At 36.7% G+C, this 21385-nt stretch overlaps 1 protein-coding gene across 3 annotated transcripts in view; it reads left to right on the plus strand.

The window, feature by feature from the left end:
- LOC123308669 (bifunctional glutamate/proline--tRNA ligase) overlaps nt 1-21385 on the plus strand; it is a 62128-nt gene that overhangs the window by 34103 nt on the left and 6640 nt on the right. For all 3 annotated transcript variants that reach the window (XM_044891434.1, XM_044891436.1, XM_044891435.1), the window contains 6 exons: nt 2716-2868; nt 2925-3042; nt 3212-3478; nt 7526-7767; nt 7826-7986; nt 8039-8182. In XM_044891434.1, the coding sequence (XP_044747369.1) occupies nt 2716-2868; nt 2925-3042; nt 3212-3478; nt 7526-7767; nt 7826-7986; nt 8039-8182 (1085 nt within the window). The remainder of the gene's footprint in view (nt 1-2715; nt 2869-2924; nt 3043-3211; nt 3479-7525; nt 7768-7825; nt 7987-8038; nt 8183-21385) is intronic.

A 21385-nucleotide genomic window follows, 5' to 3' on the forward strand; every position in this document is an offset into this window, starting at 1 on the left:
CCTGCATGAAGCTAACACAGTAATTAAAAATAAATATTAACAACATCTATTCGCGAATCCAATTACCGTTGAGGGCGCTGCGAAATGAAAACAAACTTTGACGTTTGTCAGTACTCTTTTCGAGATTTGTACCGCCTAACAGAGTTTTTCTAGAAAATCAAGATATTTATCGGAATTATCGGAAGTGAATTGATTGATTTAGTTTCGTAAAGAAAGATCAACATTCTTTGGAAATATTTCATTTGAAAAGGATGAATTTTGGAATAAAATCCAGCGATGATATTGGTGATCCACTGTACCTAGACACAAAATCCTATTATTTCACAGATTCTTTCTTGAATTAAACCTAGCTAATAATGTTGAGGCAGTAAATACTGAGTTTGTGAAGTTTCTATTTGAAGTATTTCAATTCCATGTTATGATGTAGGTATTCCTCATACTGAAATCTCAAGAGACATAAATATGATTCAGTTCATGGAACAAGATCTACACATGAGAAAAAGCATTCATTTGGAAGTATGAAAATTATGAAATTGTATTCCTAAATCATCAATTGAATTTAGCAGAAAAATCTCGCAAAGAAAAATCGTTTAACCTTACTGCTGCCAGTTGAAAGCACTGATATAAATACCTTTTCCAATATTTTTTCGGAATCAATATTTCTATTCAGAAACCCAGACAATAATCCCAATATAACTTCTCCAAATAATAATTATAATACTTTGTTGGACAACGTGAGATAAGAAAAAACATAAGGAACTAAACTTGTTTTGACTTTGCAGTACTGACAAAGTAGTTTCGGAATTCAGTCGGCAGAGGGCGTCTAGATTTTTGGATTCGCCAATAGACTCAGAGAGACATCATTCAACTAAAAGCAGAGATAATCCAGAGCAGTTCAAATGAGAAGTCACAGACTTAGACTTTGAGAAAATTCGATAAATTCAAAATTAACACAATATTTATGGTGACAGAGCAATCAATGAAAATTGATTGCGAGCGCCTCTTTATTTTATCAGAAAAACACAGTTATGAATTTCAATAAGAAAACTGAGTTGTAATAGTGAAATAGGCCTAAATTGTCTAAGTCTGGTCTTCAATGAGAGATCAATACTTGAAATATGAGCTGAGCAATAAAAATAATTTAAATATGAGCAGATCATGAATATTATAAGTTAAATGAGAAGAGCAAGAATATGATAATTAATATACATAACATTGGTCTTGAAGAGTGCAAAAATTTATCGATGAATACAACATTTACAGAGACGGACTGCTTACAAGTAAGCACGATCAGAACTTCCATCAGAAAAATAGAAGATACAATTGATAAATTATGAGAGGTACAAATCGAGAGTATTGATGAGGGAAACCACTAATCGTTGGTTTCCAGAAGTGTAGAAGGCTGAGAACTAACATGTATATCGAGCACGATGAATGAATATGAGAAGTAATGAGAGTTCAAATTACAATGGGTAGATCATACCAATTGAGTGTGCACGATTAACGATTACCAGAGCAGGCCTTCTAGGGTAGTTACTGATTATTGCATTTTTATGCTGATTTATCCTTGAGTATAAGTAATATATCGACATATATACAGGGTGAGTCTTTGACTCGTACAAATATTTTAACATTCTTGAGGTCAAGAGAAGCACTACCATAAAAATACCAAGAATTCAAAGAACCCAACTCTTGAAGATAAGTTGAACGCTATCTAATGAATATTTGAACGTTTCGTAAAATGATAATATTCTTCTAATTTTCGAGTATAATGCGCCGTTTTCGAGAAATTTGATGTTCAAAAATTAAAAAGTATTTGTAAAATTTGAAAAATTGGGTACTTTGGTTGAACACAACTCTATTTGAAAGAGTGGCACAGCTCGTTATGGAAACTTAAAATGGCTAAATCCTTTTATCAATGTCGAATCGGAAAAATGGTAAAGAAAACAGTGTTTTATTTTACCTCAAGAATCTAATGTTAAAATATTTGTACGATTCAAAGACTCACCCTGTATATATACATATATTTCTGAGCAGCAAAATTTTTTTGTTTAAGAAATCAAAAAAAGGATGCATTCTTATTTGAAATAACAAAGTTGTTTTTCCACTCTTAGCACAAGAGATTAAAAAGAAATGTCTTGAAGATATAACCAAATTTTGATATTTTGTCGATTCCGAAAATGTGCCATCTCTTCTTCATATTCAAAATTATCTAAAAACAATAAAAACTTTATACGGGCACTATTTCATTGGCAATGAAAATCATCATTTCATTTCTTTTTAATCTCTTGTACTTGTACTTTGTGAAAAAAAAACTTCGTTAGTTCAAGTACGAATACATTCTTTCTTTAATCTCATATCATGAAAAAACATTTGCTGTTCAATATAGTGTAACATTGCCAGCGAAAACATTTCCCTATTTAGTCTAGAACTAATAAAAACAGCCAAAATCAAGCAATTTGGGATGCCTAGTACGTTTTATTCCCGAAAAACTCTGTGTTCGGAATTGAAATTCTCTTTTTGTGTATTGTGTGTAGTTTACCTGATTATTATGATTATTATATTATTGATTATTTCTCTTCAACCCCATCTGAATAGTCACGTGGTATAATTTCCTCTTAAGCAACTAACGACTAGTTGTTCTGTTTTTTATGTCAGTTAGGTTGAACAATTTATTTTAACCGCATATAAGTTCATTTGTTCACTCGTTTCAAGGTGGCTTGGGTGACTAAATCGGGTGATTCTGAAATGAGTGAACCAATCGCAGTGAGGCCAACTTCGGAAACTGTCATGTATCCAGCGTACGCAAAATGGATTCAGTCATACAGAGATCTTCCTATCAAGTTGAACCAGTGGAACAATGTTGTGGTATGTGCCGGAAGTACTTCATATTTGTTCTGTTCGATTAGTGATCAAATTTTCAGAGGTGGGAGTTTAAACATCCACAACCGTTCTTGAGAACCAGAGAGTTTTTGTGGCAGGAAGGACACACTGCTTTTGCTACATCAGAGGAAGCCAAAGAAGAAGTTACTGTTGTATTAGGTAATTCATTTTTCTCTATAAATTTTTGTCAATTCAATTTTCCTAAATAAATTTACGTTCTCTGTCCAATTGCGGTTATCCTGGGCCCACTGCTTTCAACAACGTCCAGCATATTCCTCAATAATTCCTTTCAGCTTCAGCTTTTAATGAACAATTTAAAATTTCACAGATCTCTACGCTAAAGTCTATACTGATCTCCTTGCTGTACCGGTAATCAAAGGTAGGAAAACTGAAAAAGAAAAATTCGCTGGGGGAGATTATACGTACACAGTGGAAGCTTACATCTCCGCTAGTGGTCGTGCTATACAGGGTGCTACCTCTCATCATTTAGGACAGAATTTCTCCAAAATGTTCGAACTCACATATGAAGATCCTGATACTCAAGAAAAGAAATATGTATATCAGAATTCATGGGGTTTGACGACAAGAACTATAGGTGAGTTAATGGAACTGTACTGATGTTAACAGCGAGTAAAAAATCGCACAAAATTCGCACTAAATCTTCGTTTAGTGCGTTGTCCAAAAGTTGGTCTTTTTGTTCATTAGCTAGTTCTATTTAGATTGTGACTTTTTTTTCATTTCCAAATGTAATATGGTTGGCTTTGTCCCATGAATTACATTTTTCGTTAACAATTTTCCTCCAAATGAATTAAAATAAGTTCATGTGTGTGAAGTTGGTCCAGCACATATCGATTTTTGAAAAAAAAAATTTTTTTGCTGAATTGTGCTAGGTTTGTGCTACTTAGTGCCGTTGAAATTTTTTTCAATTCTATACGGTTCTCAAGATATTTCACAAAATACAAGGGATGGGTCAGCCCAGCACTTCTAGAAAAAATGGGTTCTTAAGCTTGAAATAGATTGTGCTATACATGGCTGAGTTGTACCGATCGAATTTTTACGAAATTTTCTCTTATGTCCCAGAAAGTCGAAAATGAAGGAAAAAGTTAGACCAGCACTTTTGTTTTTTGTTCCTGAAAATGAGTGAAATAATTTGTGCTGGTTTGTGCCGTTGAAAATTTTACGAAATTTTTTCTAGTTTCCCGAAAAATAAAGATTTTGGAAAAATATTGTCATAAATTATCAGAATAACAATGTTGCCAGAATTCCGCTTTTATAAGAGTCATCTCTCGTAAATGGGAAGTTCTCCTCAATTTGGGTTATCAGTGCATATGCAAGTTTAAACTGAATAATTATGAGTTTCATTCATGATTTTTTCAAATGCGCTTCGTTTCTAGTTTACGATTTGGCAACAGCGCCTTCTAAAAATAAAGAGAACAATGTCCGATCGGCTTGTTTGTAAAATAACAACTGTTGATTTACAGCCATCATAGGGCGAACCTCAACAGCAACCAGCCATAAAAAACCCATAAAATTTTACTACCTTCCTCGTTCGTCGCAGACTTCGTAGACAGCCATTTTTGTCTATCTCATCAAGATAATGCATTTGTTCTTTATTATCAACGCATATTTCAGTCGATGTTGCCAACTTGTGCAATAGAAACGAAACGCTTTAAATTTTAAATACCCATTCTTATTTTTCAGTTTTAAGTATTACTTAAAATATTTTTTTTGGGAAACGGTTGAAATGGTTATTTCAAAATGTGACGTTTCAAAAATATTTCATAAAAAATACATCATTTTCGTCAGAAGGAGTATTCCCTATTGAGCTTGATGAACTCCATCTTGGGTAGCCGATTAGCCGATGATTATTATTGTTCCTGAATAAACCTTTTTGCCAAGAAGGTGAGTCAGGCAATAGTTTAGCAGATGAAGCCAAAATTTCATTTTCCCCGAGAATTAACTTTTTTCTTAATGACAGTTTAATTCTGGCAATACACTGTGTTATACACTTCATATAATTAACGGGTCGTATGTTGTGTATGGAGAGTTGCGATCCTCAACGGTATAAATATTAATCCTGTTGCCATGTACACTGATTTTAAAACAATTTTTTCAATATCCACCATTCAAGGAAAAAGTTGGGAATTTTTCTGAAAATAGCAAGGGCACAAGTTAGCACAAATATATCACAAGTATGTAAAAAAATTTCTACAAAAAAAAACACGAAAGTGCTGGGCAAAATTTTTTCCAAAATTTTTATTATTCGAGAAACTTGTAATGAACGTATATTTTTCTAACAAAAATACACCCTCCTTTTAGAATAATCCCTCTATTATATTTGGTGGGCTGTGGGGACAGTAGGTTATTAAAACACTGTTATTCTATTGCCAACGTTTCGAAATTAATTTATTTCTTTCTCAAGGCTCTAAAATTTATCGTGATTTAACCAAAATTCGGATGAATAAGATATTCTGACGCCTACACATTTAATACCATCATCCTCTCAAACATAACAAGAGAATCCAGATGACGAAAACCAACACAGAAACAAACTAAAAATAAACTAAATATAATAGAGTTCATAATCTAGGAACGCAAAATCCATATTATGATGTTTCAGAATAAAATCTTTTAGTTTCATTTTCGTAATTTTATTTTTGAATTAATTTTGGAGAGAAATATTTTCAGTTTCCAATTCAGGATTCCGACATCGTTCGGAATTGTAAACATTCCGCACCGTTTTTATTCCGTTTTCAGTTGTTCATCCCTTACTCCCCGGTTTAAGTTCCACTCCTCCTGCTGAAGAACCCCGCTGGCGTAGATACTCAGGGGGTTTAGAACACACTTTGGAGTGGCGAAAAACTTCCTTCATCCCTTACTCCCTAGTTTAAGTTCCACTCCTACTGCAAAACGCACTTTGAAGTGGCAAAGATCTTCCCCATCCCTTACTCCCCGGTTTAAGTTCCACTCCTACTGCTGAAGCACCCCGCTGGCGTGGATACTCAGGGGGTGCGGAACGCACTTTGGAATGGCTAACCCTCCTTCCTCCCTCGTTTGTCCGACGCTCACCGCTGCTGTTATCGAAGAACCCAGCTGGCGTGGATACTCAGGAGGTGAAGAACGCAACTAGGGGTGAGCTGTCGGGAATCTGTGCTGTCTTGTTTCATCCCCTAAACTGGCTGTGGTCCGATACCTGTCCGTTAATTGTGCGTCTTAGGTTATGGCTGGCGAACACGTCCGTAAACCCCGTATCACTTCGAGATCGGATCCTGTTTCATTCCGTCCATTTTGTCCTGTAAATTCACTGATCTCGAGTCTTTCACTTTTATAATAGTGCCATTTGTGTTTCCTTTTACGAGTCGACAAATATAATTTGTGTACGTTGATTTTGACTTTCACTGGTTGTCGCTAACACCCCAGACACCGACGAACCTTGTCTTCGGCTCGTAGCTACCAGGGTAGGTTTGCTATTTTCCCTTAAAGAATAGCTGGCGCTCGAGTACCCCGGGAAAAAAAAGCCGTGACAAACTAGAAAAATTTCAACGAGTGTAGATTCTGTGGGGAGAAGGAGGAAACTCCTATTCACCTGGTTACGGAATGCTTTGCCATTGCAAGCCAAAGGAAAGAGTGCTTTGGACGAGAAACTTGTAGGAGTGGGGAATTATCCTCGTTGAAGCCGTCCCAGATATTGGATTTCATCAGATTTCTGGATCTGGAAGGCGAGTTGTAAAGGGCGCGATGAAAACAGCTCTGTTAGGGGGCACAATAGACCTTAAGGTCGCAGTGAACTGTAACCCCTTCTCACTATATACTATATATAGTACACGTCTACATGTGTAACACAATTTTTTTCCATATGTTTTCATTAATCAAAAAACGAAAGTGCTGGGCTAGCTTTTTTTCTCAATTCGACGAATTTTCGAGAAAATATTCACGGCACAAGTCAGCACAAATGTAACACAAATTATTTCACCCATTTTTAGGAACAAAAGTGCTGCGCTAACTTTTTTTTCGATGTCGCAATATTCGAAGAATTTTCCAAAACGAATTTTCCAAAAAATATTTACGGTATACGTCAGCACAATTGTAGCACACATTATTTCACTCATTTTTAGGAACAAAAAACAAAAGTGCTGGTCTAACTTTTTTCTTCATTTTCGATTCTCAGGAAATTTTGCAAAAATTCGAAAGGCGCAACTCATAACATGTATAGCACAATGTATTTCATAAAATAGACATAAAAATCCATTTTTGGCCCTTTCCATACATTTTGTGGAATATCTTGAGAACCGTATGGAATCGAAAAAAATCTCCACGGCACAAAACAGCACAAACTTAGCACAATTCAGCACAAAAAAATTTTTTTCTAAAATCGAAAAGTGCTGGGCCATCTTCACACACATAATGAGTTCACTCTCTGTATCCAGATTGATAAAACTTATTTTCGTACATATTCCGCTTGAAAAAAATAACAAAACTAAATGAATACGGCATTGCATATCTTTGAGGAGGAACGAATTTCTCCGGGTCATCCAGTTCAACATGAAAATATGAATTTTGTGCGTTACTTTTTACTATCTTTGGGTTCTGATGACGTTGTTTTCCTCTGTTTTCTTTTCTTTTACTATTCGGCCCGTTTTAGGAGTCATGATCATGATCCATTCAGACAACCAGGGTCTCGTGTTACCTCCAAATGTAGCTAGCGTACAAACTGTAATTGTGCCTTGTGGAATAACCGCAAATTTATCTCAAGAAGGACGAGCAAATCTTCAGTCTTCATGTAATTCGTTAGAATCCGACCTGAAATCTGCCAATATTAGGGTATTCGGAGATTACAGAGATAACTACTCTCCCGGTTGGAAATTCAACCACTGGGAACTCAAGGTATGGAACTTTTAAAATAACCACCCGGTTCTTCTACAATGTTTCGTTTAAATCTTAGGGTGTACCAATTCGAATTGAACTCGGTCCCAAGGATATCGAGAAGAAACAGTTGGTTGCCGTACGAAGAGATACAGGTGAAAAACTGACAATTCCGCTGAAGGACGCCGTAGAAGAAGTTCAGAAACTGTTGAAGGCGATACAAAACAATCTTTATACAAAGTAGGTATTTTCGAATGAAGAAATTCGATTTATTCATGTTTCTGAATCTTAGGGCATGTGAAGAAATGAAGAATCACGTGGTTACCTTCAAGAATTGGTCCGATTTCGTGCCGAATTTAGAAAAGAAGAATTTGAATTTAGTTCCGTTCTGTGGGAGCGAAGAATGTGAAGACAGGATTAAGGCTGACAGTACCAGGTAATTCATTTGAAATGCTAGTTTTAATAAGTGGTTTTTCTCGCTTTGGATAGTATGCAGGCTCATGAGGGTTGCGTTCACAAACTTACTCTGAGCAAGCTCTGAGTAAGCTCTGATTACCCGAAGCGTTCACAAACGTACTTTTAGTTCCTCAGAGTATGCTCTCTGAGCATGACCATACTCATACTCTACTCTCGGAGTAAGTTTATGAACGTACCCTATATACTTCATTCACTTTTATTTTAGCACTCGGTTGGCCGTGGAAATTTGACACATTTCACTCTGTATAGTACGAAAATGTGGGGTTATGACGCTCGTCAAAACATTTTTCGGTTTTGAATCAGCGCTATGTTGTCCGTTCCACGTAAAAGTCTCGGTAATTACGTATTTCATCACAATGCCGAATCATTTCGAAAAAAATGTGACGAACATAATTGACGTTTATACAAACTGATTTAAATCATACCAAATGGAAAATACAAGATATCAGTTTTTAAATATATTTATTTTTGCTATTCATTCGCGTCTCGTCTTTTATGCAGTGCATATGTATCAGATACGAGTCCCGAATATAATTGATATTTTCGTGCGGTTCTGAGGAAAAGTGAAATCACAAATTTGATTTTTCTTGCTCCTCCATAAGTGAATTCCGAATTTCAAGTAAGTGGATGAACACTGAACGATTTTCATTTTACTATTTGTTTACAAACAAAATTCAGTTGAATTAATTCAACGACCACTCCGCCTGCGGCTTATCGCGGGCGGCCGCAAAAAAATGTACGAGACATATTACCACAATAAATTTCCTGTAATATAATCGATACGCACCAACATAAGAAAACAATTACATGATGTCAACTTCTGACTACAGGGGTGCATCTAGCCCGAATCAACCAGAAACACAACCACTACAGTACTCCCAAGTAACCAAACAATTCAAGTACCCTTCAAAAAATCAAGCAATTGTTCTAAATTACTATGAATCACTGACTTTGAATGAATATGTGAAAGCTATAGCTGAAAAGGTACAAGCCAAAAATATCACTCACGTCTCTCGGATTTCTAATAACAGAGTATGCATTTATCTCTCATCGAAAGAACTCGCCGAAAATCTCACAAACCAACACAAAACCCTAACAATAAATAATACGGAGGTGGAAATGAGAATGCTGATGACACCGTCAAAAAGAATAATATTGTCCAACGTTTGCCCGACAATACCACATGACTCTCTACTCGCAGAAATTAGAAAATTGGGCTTTGTTCCTATGTCAAATATGACTTCTTTACGAGCAAGCTTGCTGGGTGAGGAATTTTCACACATTATGAGTTTCCGAAGGCAAGTATACGTACAACCAAATGAAAACTTAGAACTGCCATCATCAGTGGTCATCAATCACGACGATACAAACTACAGAGTATTCCTAGCTTATGACGTACTGACATGGTTCGCATGTAAGGAAACAGGACATATCGCCAAAAACTGCACAAAAATACCGAACTTAGATATTGTACAAACTGTTTCCGCTGAAATCCATTCATCGAATTCAAGAACACCAGAAACGAACTATGAGGAAAACGAAGAAAGCACAACTTCCGCCGGACCGACTCAAGAACAGGAGAAAACAGTAGCAACAGCAATCATGTCACAAGACCATCCCTCATATGCTTTAAACAAACATTATGAAGAAAACAAAAACAAAAGACCACCACCACCTTCTACAACTAGTTCGTTCAACTCTACAGTAAGCAACACCAGTCAAATCCCATCGCCAAAAAAACACAAAAGGAAAAAGATAGCGGAATCAATACAGAGTGTCTCTGTATTGGAAAAGATCACACCAGTCAAAGAACTCATTGAGAAATCACCTGAAGAATATGTCTTGAACTACGAACAATTTTGTAATTTCCTCGAAACTACTCACGGCTCGAAAAATCCACTAAGCATAGCACTTACCTACACAAGTAACATACCAGGACTTTTAGAAATGTTGTACAAACTCCACCCACACATAGAAGACAGAGCAATTAAAGGGAGGACCACAAGAATCCGTAACAAAATTAAGCGACAATTAAACCCTCAAGATTTCTCAACAGCCTCTGAATTTGACTCTGATAGTTCAACTTCTGGAAATTAAAGAGAACGATAAATTTATACTTCAATGGAATGCGAACGGAGTTAAAACACAAAATGAAAAATTAGCGCACCTAATAAATCTAAATAAACCACAGATAATTTGCCTACAAGAGACCAATTTCAAAGACGAGCATCACAAGCACATTAAATATTTTCAGTGTTATCACAAGAACAGACCTAATACCACCAAAACAAGCGGAGGAGTGGCGACATATGTACGAAATTGTTTCAATGCAGAAAAAATAAACATTTACTCCCAACAAGAAATAATAGCAGTTACAGTTCAATTCTACCAGCAGAAGATCACAATAGCGAATGTTTATATTCCTCCGAACTCTGACACAAGCACCATAGAAGAACTTGCCAAAACAATAGACCAACTCCCAAAACCACGCCTCATCCTTGGAGATTTCAATTGTCATAATACATTATGGGGATCAAAATTCACTGACAGAAGAGGGAAAGAGCTAGGGGAATACTTGGACAAAAACAATTTTATTTTGATGAACAATGGGAAAGGCACCAGATTCAATATTACAACGGGAGAAAAAACCTGCATAGATCTCACATTCTGCGATCCCCAGTTACTCATCTCTCTACAATGGGATGTAGCCGACTACCTATATGGAAGTGATCATTTTCCTATATTTATTGAGCATGAAGAACTACAAAAGAGAACGAGCACCATACAAACGACTAATACATGGAATATTAAATTGGCAAACTGGAGCAATTTCACTGCAATGATAGAAAATGCAATTCCGATAATTCAACCAACTACAGATGTCAACTATAATGCAGAAATATTCGCTTCTATAATAACAGAAAGCGCTAATGCAAATGTGGGAAAAACTAAACTCCCCCAACAACGCTGTGTACCCTGGTGGAATAACGAATGTAAAATGGCCATAGCACAGAGCAAACACGCCTATTATACATACAGAAAGCGAAGAACAACAGAAAACCTAATAGAGTTCAAGAGACTAAGAGCTAAAGCTAGATACATAGTAAAATCAAGCAAGAAAGCCTCATGGAATGAATACACCTCCTCAATAACCCCTGAAACACCATCAAGTGAAGTATGGAACAAAATTCGTCGAATTAACGGGGGAATAACTGTAAGAAAAATAACAAGCATTGTACATAACGACATTATTATATCGGACGACAAAGAAATGAGCAATGCTTTCGCAGAATACTATGCCGAATTATCTAGCGATAATAATTACCACCCCGAATTCAGAACCATCAAATCAGATACCGAGAACAACGGAAATTATTACATACAGGAAGAAACTCTAAATCATAATGAACTGAACAACCCCATTACAATGAGAGAACTGAATAGTGTTTTGGAGAACGGAAAGAAAACTTCGCCAGGGCCTGACAATATACCATACATATTCATGACACATTTGGGACCAAAAGCAAGAGAATACCTACTTGAACTTTACAACCAAATTTTTTCCACTGGAACATTTCTCACAATTTGGAGAGAGGCTATAGTTATCCCTATTCTTAAACCAACGAAGAATAAAATGCATGTGACATCTTACAGACCTATCTCACTCACCTGCACAATGTGCAAATTATTAGAAAAAATAATAAATGAGAGACTCTCATGGCATCTTGAAGTGAACAACCTCCTCTACCAACAACAAAATGGTTTCAGGAAGCACAGATCTACCAATGACAATATTATAGCCCTGGAAAGTTACATACATGACGCTTTCGCATCAGACCAAAAAGTACTTGCCGTTTTCTTTGACATAGAGAAAGCGTTCAACATGACGTGGAGGGCAAACATCCTTGAAACACTGAAATCATGGAACATTTGTGGAAACATCCTGCTTTTTATCCAGAACTACCTTAAGGACAGGATTTTTAGAGTCAAGGTGAATGGAACAACATCTAGTCAGCAATGTCAAGAGAATGGTATAGTTCAAGGCGGCGTTCTCAGTACAACTTTATTCGACGTAGCAATACAGGAGGTGGTGAAGAGTGTGGCAGAACCAGTAAAAATTCTGTTATTTGCTGATGATTTTACAATATTCGTATCCGGTAAAAATGTACTTACACTACAACTGCTGATACAACAAACCATAAAAGAAATAGAAAGGTGGAGTTCTTCAACTGGTTTCAGTTTTTCTACTCAGAAAACGAAGGCAGTTATCTTCTCCAAAAGCAGAAATAAAGAAACAATTCAACTTCAGCTGAATAACCACACTATACACCAAGGGAAACAAGTGAAATTTTTAGGGATGATTTTTGATGACAAACTAACATGGAAGCAGCACATAGACAGCATAAAGATCAATTGTACACAAGGCCTAAATATTATAAGAGTACTCTCACATCACACATGGGGGGCTGACATAGACAGCCTCACGACCATCTACAAAAGTCTCATCAAATCTAAACTGGAATATGGTTTTCTAGCTCACCTCAATACAAGTAAAACAAACATAAAAGTTATCCAAAGGATAGAGTCCAAGGCCCTACGATTGATTACAGGAGCCTTCTGTACAACACCCATTAAGAGCCTGTACTGTTTATTAGGAGAATTACCCCTTGAGCACCGCTTCAAAAAAACAACAATTAACTACGCTATAAAGAGAACCACCCACCCTACTCACCTTAATCATGAACTGATTTCCCTAAACTATTTTGAAGATACATACCACAAAAACCCAAATATAAGGCCATCCTTTCATCGTAGATTGAGTTGCTACTTAAATGATATAAACTATGTCATTCCTGACCTGCTTCAGGCGTATAACAGCCATACACCGCCTTGGATCGTCCCTACAGCTCACACTAACACCAGGCTTACAAAGTACTGCAGAAACCACATAAACCAACAAATAATTCACAACCATTTCAAGAGTATACAGGATGAATATATCAACGCACAATTCTATTATACTGATGCATCATCAACAGACGGAGGAGAAACAGTTGGATTCGCGGTAGTTAGTCCTAGAGAAATTAGAAAATACAAGATGGAAGGAAGTGTATTCTCAGGAGAATTGACGGCAATACACCACGCACTTTTAGAAATACTCGATGAGCAACATGAACAAGCTCAATACGTAGTATGTACAGACTCCTTGAGCGCAATTAAAATCATCGAACAAACATACCCCCGTCACCCTCTGGCCCAACAAATACAACATCTACTTTACCTACTACACCAGCGTCATAGAACAGTCACCTTCATATACGTACCGTCACATACCGGAATAAAGGGAAATGAGTTAGCAGATGAAGCAGCTAAAGAGGCACTTGAAAGCCAACACTGTAAGAGAGTCTTCATTGGAGAAGAAGCCAATATTCAGGTGAAGAGGAAAATAGAAAGCAAATGGCAAGAAGAATGGATAGATAGCCCATCACATCTCAAAAACGTTAAGCCAACCCCATTGAGGAAATCATTTTACCCAAGCGGACGCAGAAACCAGATTAAAGTAAGCCGCTTGAGAAGTGGACACACAAAACTAACACATGGATTCCTGCTTTCAAGAGAAGAACCTCCACAGTGCGACCTATGTGAAACACGAGTGACAGTTAAACACGTAATAAGTGAGTGCACAAAATTTCAGGCAAAACGGCATGAGTGCGGAGTGAGTGCGCGGATAGAAGTTGCGTTGGGAAATAACAACAAAGAACTAGAAAAGACACTTAACTTCCTCAAAGAAATCGAACTTTATTATAAGATATAGATCAGGTACTAACTCTCATTAATATAGAGTATACACCCAAAATGATATAGCACATAATCACACATGTGACTCCAAATTTCTAAATAGTGGCCTGTGCTAATGACTCTCAGCGGTTGAAGCACAAGAATTTTAAATAAAAAAAAAAAAAAAATTTTTGCTATTGAAGAAAATTGAATTATTTACACATAATATGCAGTAGCTTGGAGAGAGTTGATGTTGGTTATCTTCTTTTACTAAAGATGGATACGTTACGTCAGTTGTAGATTTCAATATGTAATATCAACCTGAGGATAAATGCATACGATGCAGTGGTTGGGAACAAAAATTTCACATGAATAAACAATTAACAGGACAACTGGCTCGTATTTATGGCTGTTTATTTTCAAAACTTTGATATAATAATAATAACTATGTATTTATTGGTACCTTAAGACGTTTACAATAGGACAAGTCAGATGAAAAATAGAAAAATCAATTTTTGGGGAACTTATACTACGATGACATTCATTGAAAATCCTGTAGTAACTTTTTGCATTAATTCGCCCAAACATAAAATTCTCAAATGCCACCACTTTTTTGGGTGTCCCAATAGAAGGAAATTCTTATAGTTGATGCAAAATCGGGATTTACTCGAGCGTCGTGGAGACCTAGTAGATTTTGAAGATTAGATGGTAGAAAGAAAAAAAGGTTCCATGATATATGCACTTTCAGCTGTGGGGAAAACGTCTGCAGGTTCTCGAAGATGTAAAAAAAATCGTCAGGTGTACATACTCGAGCGTGTCAGATTAAGATACTGTATATGCCCTACGTGTCTCTGATAATGAATTCATGCTCATCTGACAGTTTGCGCGTTGGGACTGGCCGTACGGAAGAGTTGTCAATGGTAAAAAAAAAAATTTCTAACATGTCAGATTTTTGGAGGATATGTTAATTGGACCTAAAGGAAGCTACTTTTCCAAATTTGGACGTGACGCAAGGTCACAGCGGTCCTTTGAAAATGTAAAAAAAAATCGTTACTTGTACATACTCGAGCGTGTCAGATTTTCATACAGATGGTTAATCTCGGTGTTGTAGACGTGTTGACCCATTAATCTGACACTAATGGGGGGGTTTTCTTAATCTGACACTTTGAAGATGATAAAAATCCCTTTTTCTCGAGTATTTCCCTCCCTGTACGTTTTGTATTCATTATGAATGTTGTAGATAATAAAATTCTACACAACTTTTGTCTGAAGCAATTTTACATACTGTTAACCGTTCTCTAGCTAGAGGGCGATAAGGGCGAGAAGCTTAGCTACACATGCGAAAGAGCAAGGTCAATGTAGAATTCATAGACTTAAAATAACATGGACTCCGCCTGTGAGAGAGAAGTCGGTAGGTTGAATAAGATGGAGAGTTTGTGGGCAAGCTGTCAAAAGATTATAGAACACAAGTTTATGCGAAAATTTTCTTCAATAAATTTTAAACAAGCTTCCGAGAAGACACACAGGAATTCCATAGCATTCCTTCGAAATCAATTATGTCAAAAAATATGTGAGTTTTATTCAAGAATAGATGTAATGAGAATAATAATCAACGTATCAACACCTTGTGGGCAAAGTCTGCGAAAATTGTAAAAATTTTCCATAATAAATGTTCAACAAGCTTCCGAGAAGGCAGACAGGAATTCCTTAACATTCCTTCGAAATGGAAAATATAAAAATTAAGTGAGTTTCATTCAAGAATAAATATAATGTGAATAATACTCAACGTATGAACACCTTGTGGGCAACGTCTGCGTTTATATCCATCATATGATTTTGACATTGCCCACACGGAATCAGTTCATCTCTTTCTTATTCGATTAGAACGCATAAGCTCTTCTCTCTTTAATGCACCCAACCTCTCGATCTACTGAAAAGTCACGTGACAGTGAGTCCATGTATTATAAGTCTATGTAGAATCCCAGTCTAATCTACAATTATCAAAATGACAAGGTATTTCTATGATGACAATTTTGAAATTAGTCACGAAAATTTTAGTGTTGTCTGTGTCTGAACCTTAGAATGTACTATTTTCCAACGAGTGAATTTTCGCTTCAGCATGTATCGCTAAACACCTCGCATTAATCGTCATATATCGCAAAAACGTTTGAACGTAGACAAAATTGTAGGGGGCCTGCGAATTGACAGCCGAGGTTAGCAAGCAGGCGAGACAATATAGACAGTTTTTTGCCGAGGTGCATATTACATTTTTGCGTTTCGCATACCTTTTTGTAAGTAAGAACTCACCTGTTTGCTGGCCTCGGATACGTCACCGTAATTTCCAATTCTCTCAGCTCTGGGGGAGTATTACTGATATCGATTTCGCTCTCACTATCCATTCTTGATTATAATGAACACTTATTCCAACTACGTTCTTATTTCATACTTCTAAAATCTAGCGGATTCCGTAAAGAATTAATTTGAGAGCAGAAAATGACAGTTATTATCATAGGCACTTATGTTTTTATATATGCAATTCCGATAATTCAACCAACTACAGATGTCAACTATAATGCAGAAATATTCGCTTCTATAATAACAGAAAGCGCTAATGCAAATGTGGGAAAAACTAAACTCCCCCAACAACGCTGTGTACCCTGGTGGAATAACGAATGTAAAATGGCCATAGCACAGAGCAAACACGCCTATTATACATACAGAAAGCGAAGAACAACAGAAAACCTAATAGAGTTCAAGAGACTAAGAGCTAAAGCTAGATACATAGTAAAATCAAGCAAGAAAGCCTCATGGAATGAATACACCTCCTCAATAACCCCTGAAACACCATCAAGTGAAGTATGGAACAAAATTCGTCGAATTAACGGGGGAATAACTGTAAGAAAAATAACAAGCATTGTACATAACGACATTATTATATCGGACGACAAAGAAATGAGCAATGCTTTCGCAGAATACTATGCCGAATTATCTAGCGATAATAATTACCACCCCGAATTCAGAACCATCAAATCAGATACCGAGAACAACGGAAATTATTACATACAGGAAGAAACTCTAAATCATAATGAACTGAACAACCCCATTACAATGAGAGAACTGAATAGTGTTTTGGAGAACGGAAAGAAAACTTCGCCAGGGCCTGACAATATACCATACATATTCATGACACATTTGGGACCAAAAGCAAGAGAATACCTACTTGAACTTTACAACCAAATTTTTTCCACTGGAACATTTCTCACAATTTGGAGAGAGGCTATAGTTATCCCTATTCTTAAACCAACGAAGAATAAAATGCATGTGACATCTTACAGACCTATCTCACTCACCTGCACAATGTGCAAATTATTAGAAAAAATAATAAATGAGAGACTCTCATGGCATCTTGAAGTGAACAACCTCCTCTACCAACAACAAAATGGTTTCAGGAAGCACAGATCTACCAATGACAATATTATAGCCCTGGAAAGTTACATACATGACGCTTTCGCATCAGACCAAAAAGTACTTGCCGTTTTCTTTGACATAGAGAAAGCGTTCAACATGACGTGGAGGGCAAACATCCTTGAAACACTGAAATCATGGAACATTTGTGGAAACATCCTGCTTTTTATCCAGAACTACCTTAAGGACAGGATTTTTAGAGTCAAGGTGAATGGAACAACATCTAGTCAGCAATGTCAAGAGAATGGTATAGTTCAAGGCGGCGTTCTCAGTACAACTTTATTCGACGTAGCAATACAGGAGGTGGTGAAGAGTGTGGCAGAACCAGTAAAAATTCTGTTATTTGCTGATGATTTTACAATATTCGTATCCGGTAAAAATGTACTTACACTACAACTGCTGATACAACAAACCATAAAAGAAATAGAAAGGTGGAGTTCTTCAACTGGTTTCAGTTTTTCTACTCAGAAAACGAAGGCAGTTATCTTCTCCAAAAGCAGAAATAAAGAAACAATTCAACTTCAGCTGAATAACCACACTATACACCAAGGGAAACAAGTGAAATTTTTAGGGATGATTTTTGATGACAAACTAACATGGAAGCAGCACATAGACAGCATAAAGATCAATTGTACACAAGGCCTAAATATTATAAGAGTACTCTCACATCACACATGGGGGGCTGACATAGACAGCCTCACGACCATCTACAAAAGTCTCATCAAATCTAAACTGGAATATGGTTTTCTAGCTCACCTCAATACAAGTAAAACAAACATAAAAGTTATCCAAAGGATAGAGTCCAAGGCCCTACGATTGATTACAGGAGCCTTCTGTACAACACCCATTAAGAGCCTGTACTGTTTATTAGGAGAATTACCCCTTGAGCACCGCTTCAAAAAAACAACAATTAACTACGCTATAAAGAGAACCACCCACCCTACTCACCTTAATCATGAACTGATTTCCCTAAACTATTTTGAAGATACATACCACAAAAACCCAAATATAAGGCCATCCTTTCATCGTAGATTGAGTTGCTACTTAAATGATATAAACTATGTCATTCCTGACCTGCTTCAGGCGTATAACAGCCATACACCGCCTTGGATCGTCCCTACAGCTCACACTAACACCAGGCTTACAAAGTACTGCAGAAACCACATAAACCAACAAATAATTCACAACCATTTCAAGAGTATACAGGATGAATATATCAACGCACAATTCTATTATACTGATGCATCATCAACAGACGGAGGAGAAACAGTTGGATTCGCGGTAGTTAGTCCTAGAGAAATTAGAAAATACAAGATGGAAGGAAGTGTATTCTCAGGAGAATTGACGGCAATACACCACGCACTTTTAGAAATACTCGATGAGCAACATGAACAAGCTCAATACGTAGTATGTACAGACTCCTTGAGCGCAATTAAAATCATCGAACAAACATACCCCCGTCACCCTCTGGCCCAACAAATACAACATCTACTTTACCTACTACACCAGCGTCATAGAACAGTCACCTTCATATACGTACCGTCACATACCGGAATAAAGGGAAATGAGTTAGCAGATGAAGCAGCTAAAGAGGCACTTGAAAGCCAACACTGTAAGAGAGTCTTCATTGGAGAAGAAGCCAATATTCAGGTGAAGAGGAAAATAGAAAGCAAATGGCAAGAAGAATGGATAGATAGCCCATCACATCTCAAAAACGTTAAGCCAACCCCATTGAGGAAATCATTTTACCCAAGCGGACGCAGAAACCAGATTAAAGTAAGCCGCTTGAGAAGTGGACACACAAAACTAACACATGGATTCCTGCTTTCAAGAGAAGAACCTCCACAGTGCGACCTATGTGAAACACGAGTGACAGTTAAACACGTAATAAGTGAGTGCACAAAATTTCAGGCAAAACGGCATGAGTGCGGAGTGAGTGCGCGGATAGAAGTTGCGTTGGGAAATAACAACAAAGAACTAGAAAAGACACTTAACTTCCTCAAAGAAATCGAACTTTATTATAAGATATAGATCAGGTACTAACTCTCATTAATATAGAGTATACACCCAAAATGATATAGCACATAATCACACATGTGACTCCAAATTTCTAAATAGTGGCCTGTGCTAATGACTCTCAGCGGTTGAAGCACAAGAATTTTAAATAAAAAAAAAAAAAAAAATTTTTGCTATTGAAGAAAATTGAATTATTTACACATAATATGCAGTAGCTTGGAGAGAGTTGATGTTGGTTATCTTCTTTTACTAAAGATGGATACGTTACGTCAGTTGTAGATTTCAATATGTAATATCAACCTGAGGATAAATGCATACGATGCAGTGGTTGGGAACAAAAATTTCACATGAATAAACAATTAACAGGACAACTGGCTCGTATTTATGGCTGTTTATTTTCAAAACTTTGATATAATAATAATAACTATGTATTTATTGGTACCTTAAGACGTTTACAATAGGACAAGTCAAATGAAAAATAGAAAAATCAATTTTTGGGGAACTTATACTACGATGACATTCATTGAAAATCCTGTAGTAACTTTTTGCATTAATTCGCCCAAACATAAAATTCTCAAATGCCACCACTTTTTTGGGTGTCCCAATAGAAGGAAATTCTTATAGTTGATGCAAAATCGGGATTTACTCGAGCGTCGTGGAGACCTAGTAGATTTTGAAGATTAGATGGTAGAAAGAAAAAAAGGTTCCATGATATATGCACTTTCAGCTGTGGGGAAAACGTCTGCAGGTTCTCGAAGATGTAAAAAAAATCGTCAGGTGTACATACTCGAGCGTGTCAGATTAAGATACTGTATATGCCCTACGTGTCTCTGATAATGAATTCATGCTCATCTGACAGTTTGCGCGTTGGGACTGGCCGTACGGAAGAGTTGTCAATGGTAAAAAAAAAAATTTCTAACATGTCAGATTTTTGGAGGATATGTTAATTGGACCTAAAGGAAGCTACTTTTCCAAATTTGGACGTGACGCAAGGTCACAGCGGTCCTTTGAAAATGTAAAAAAAAATCGTTACTTGTACATACTCGAGCGTGTCAGATTTTCATACAGATGGTTAATCTCGGTGTTGTAGACGTGTTGACCCATTAATCTGACACTAATGGGGGGGTTTTCTTAATCTGACACTTTGAAGATGATAAAAATCCCTTTTTCTCGAGTATTTCCCTCCCTGTACGTTTTGTATTCATTATGAATGTTGTAGATAATAAAATTCTACACAACTTTTGTCTGAAGCAATTTTACATACTGTTAACCGTTCTCTAGCTAGAGGGCGATAAGGGCGAGAAGCTTAGCTACACATGCGAAAGAGCAAGGTCAATGTAGAATTCATAGACTTAAAATAACATGGACTCCGCCTGTGAGAGAGAAGTCGGTAGGTTGAATAAGATGGAGAGTTTGTGGGCAAGCTGTCAAAAGATTATAGAACACAAGTTTATGCGAAAATTTTCTTCAATAAATTTTAAACAAGCTTCCGAGAAGACACACAGGAATTCCATAGCATTCCTTCGAAATCAATTATGTCAAAAAATATGTGAGTTTTATTCAAGAATAGATGTAATGAGAATAATAATCAACGTATCAACACCTTGTGGGCAAAGTCTGCGAAAATTGTAAAAATTTTCCATAATAAATGTTCAACAAGCTTCCGAGAAGGCAGACAGGAATTCCTTAACATTCCTTCGAAATGGAAAATATAAAAATTAAGTGAGTTTCATTCAAGAATAAATATAATGTGAATAATACTCAACGTATGAACACCTTGTGGGCAACGTCTGCGTTTATATCCATCATATGATTTTGACATTGCCCACACGGAATCAGTTCATCTCTTTCTTATTCGATTAGAACGCATAAGCTCTTCTCTCTTTAATGCACCCAACCTCTC

Source organism: Coccinella septempunctata, chromosome 2 (assembly GCF_907165205.1).
Source record: "Coccinella septempunctata chromosome 2, icCocSept1.1, whole genome shotgun sequence".
In the NCBI taxonomy this organism is placed as follows: domain Eukaryota; kingdom Metazoa; phylum Arthropoda; class Insecta; order Coleoptera; family Coccinellidae; genus Coccinella; species Coccinella septempunctata.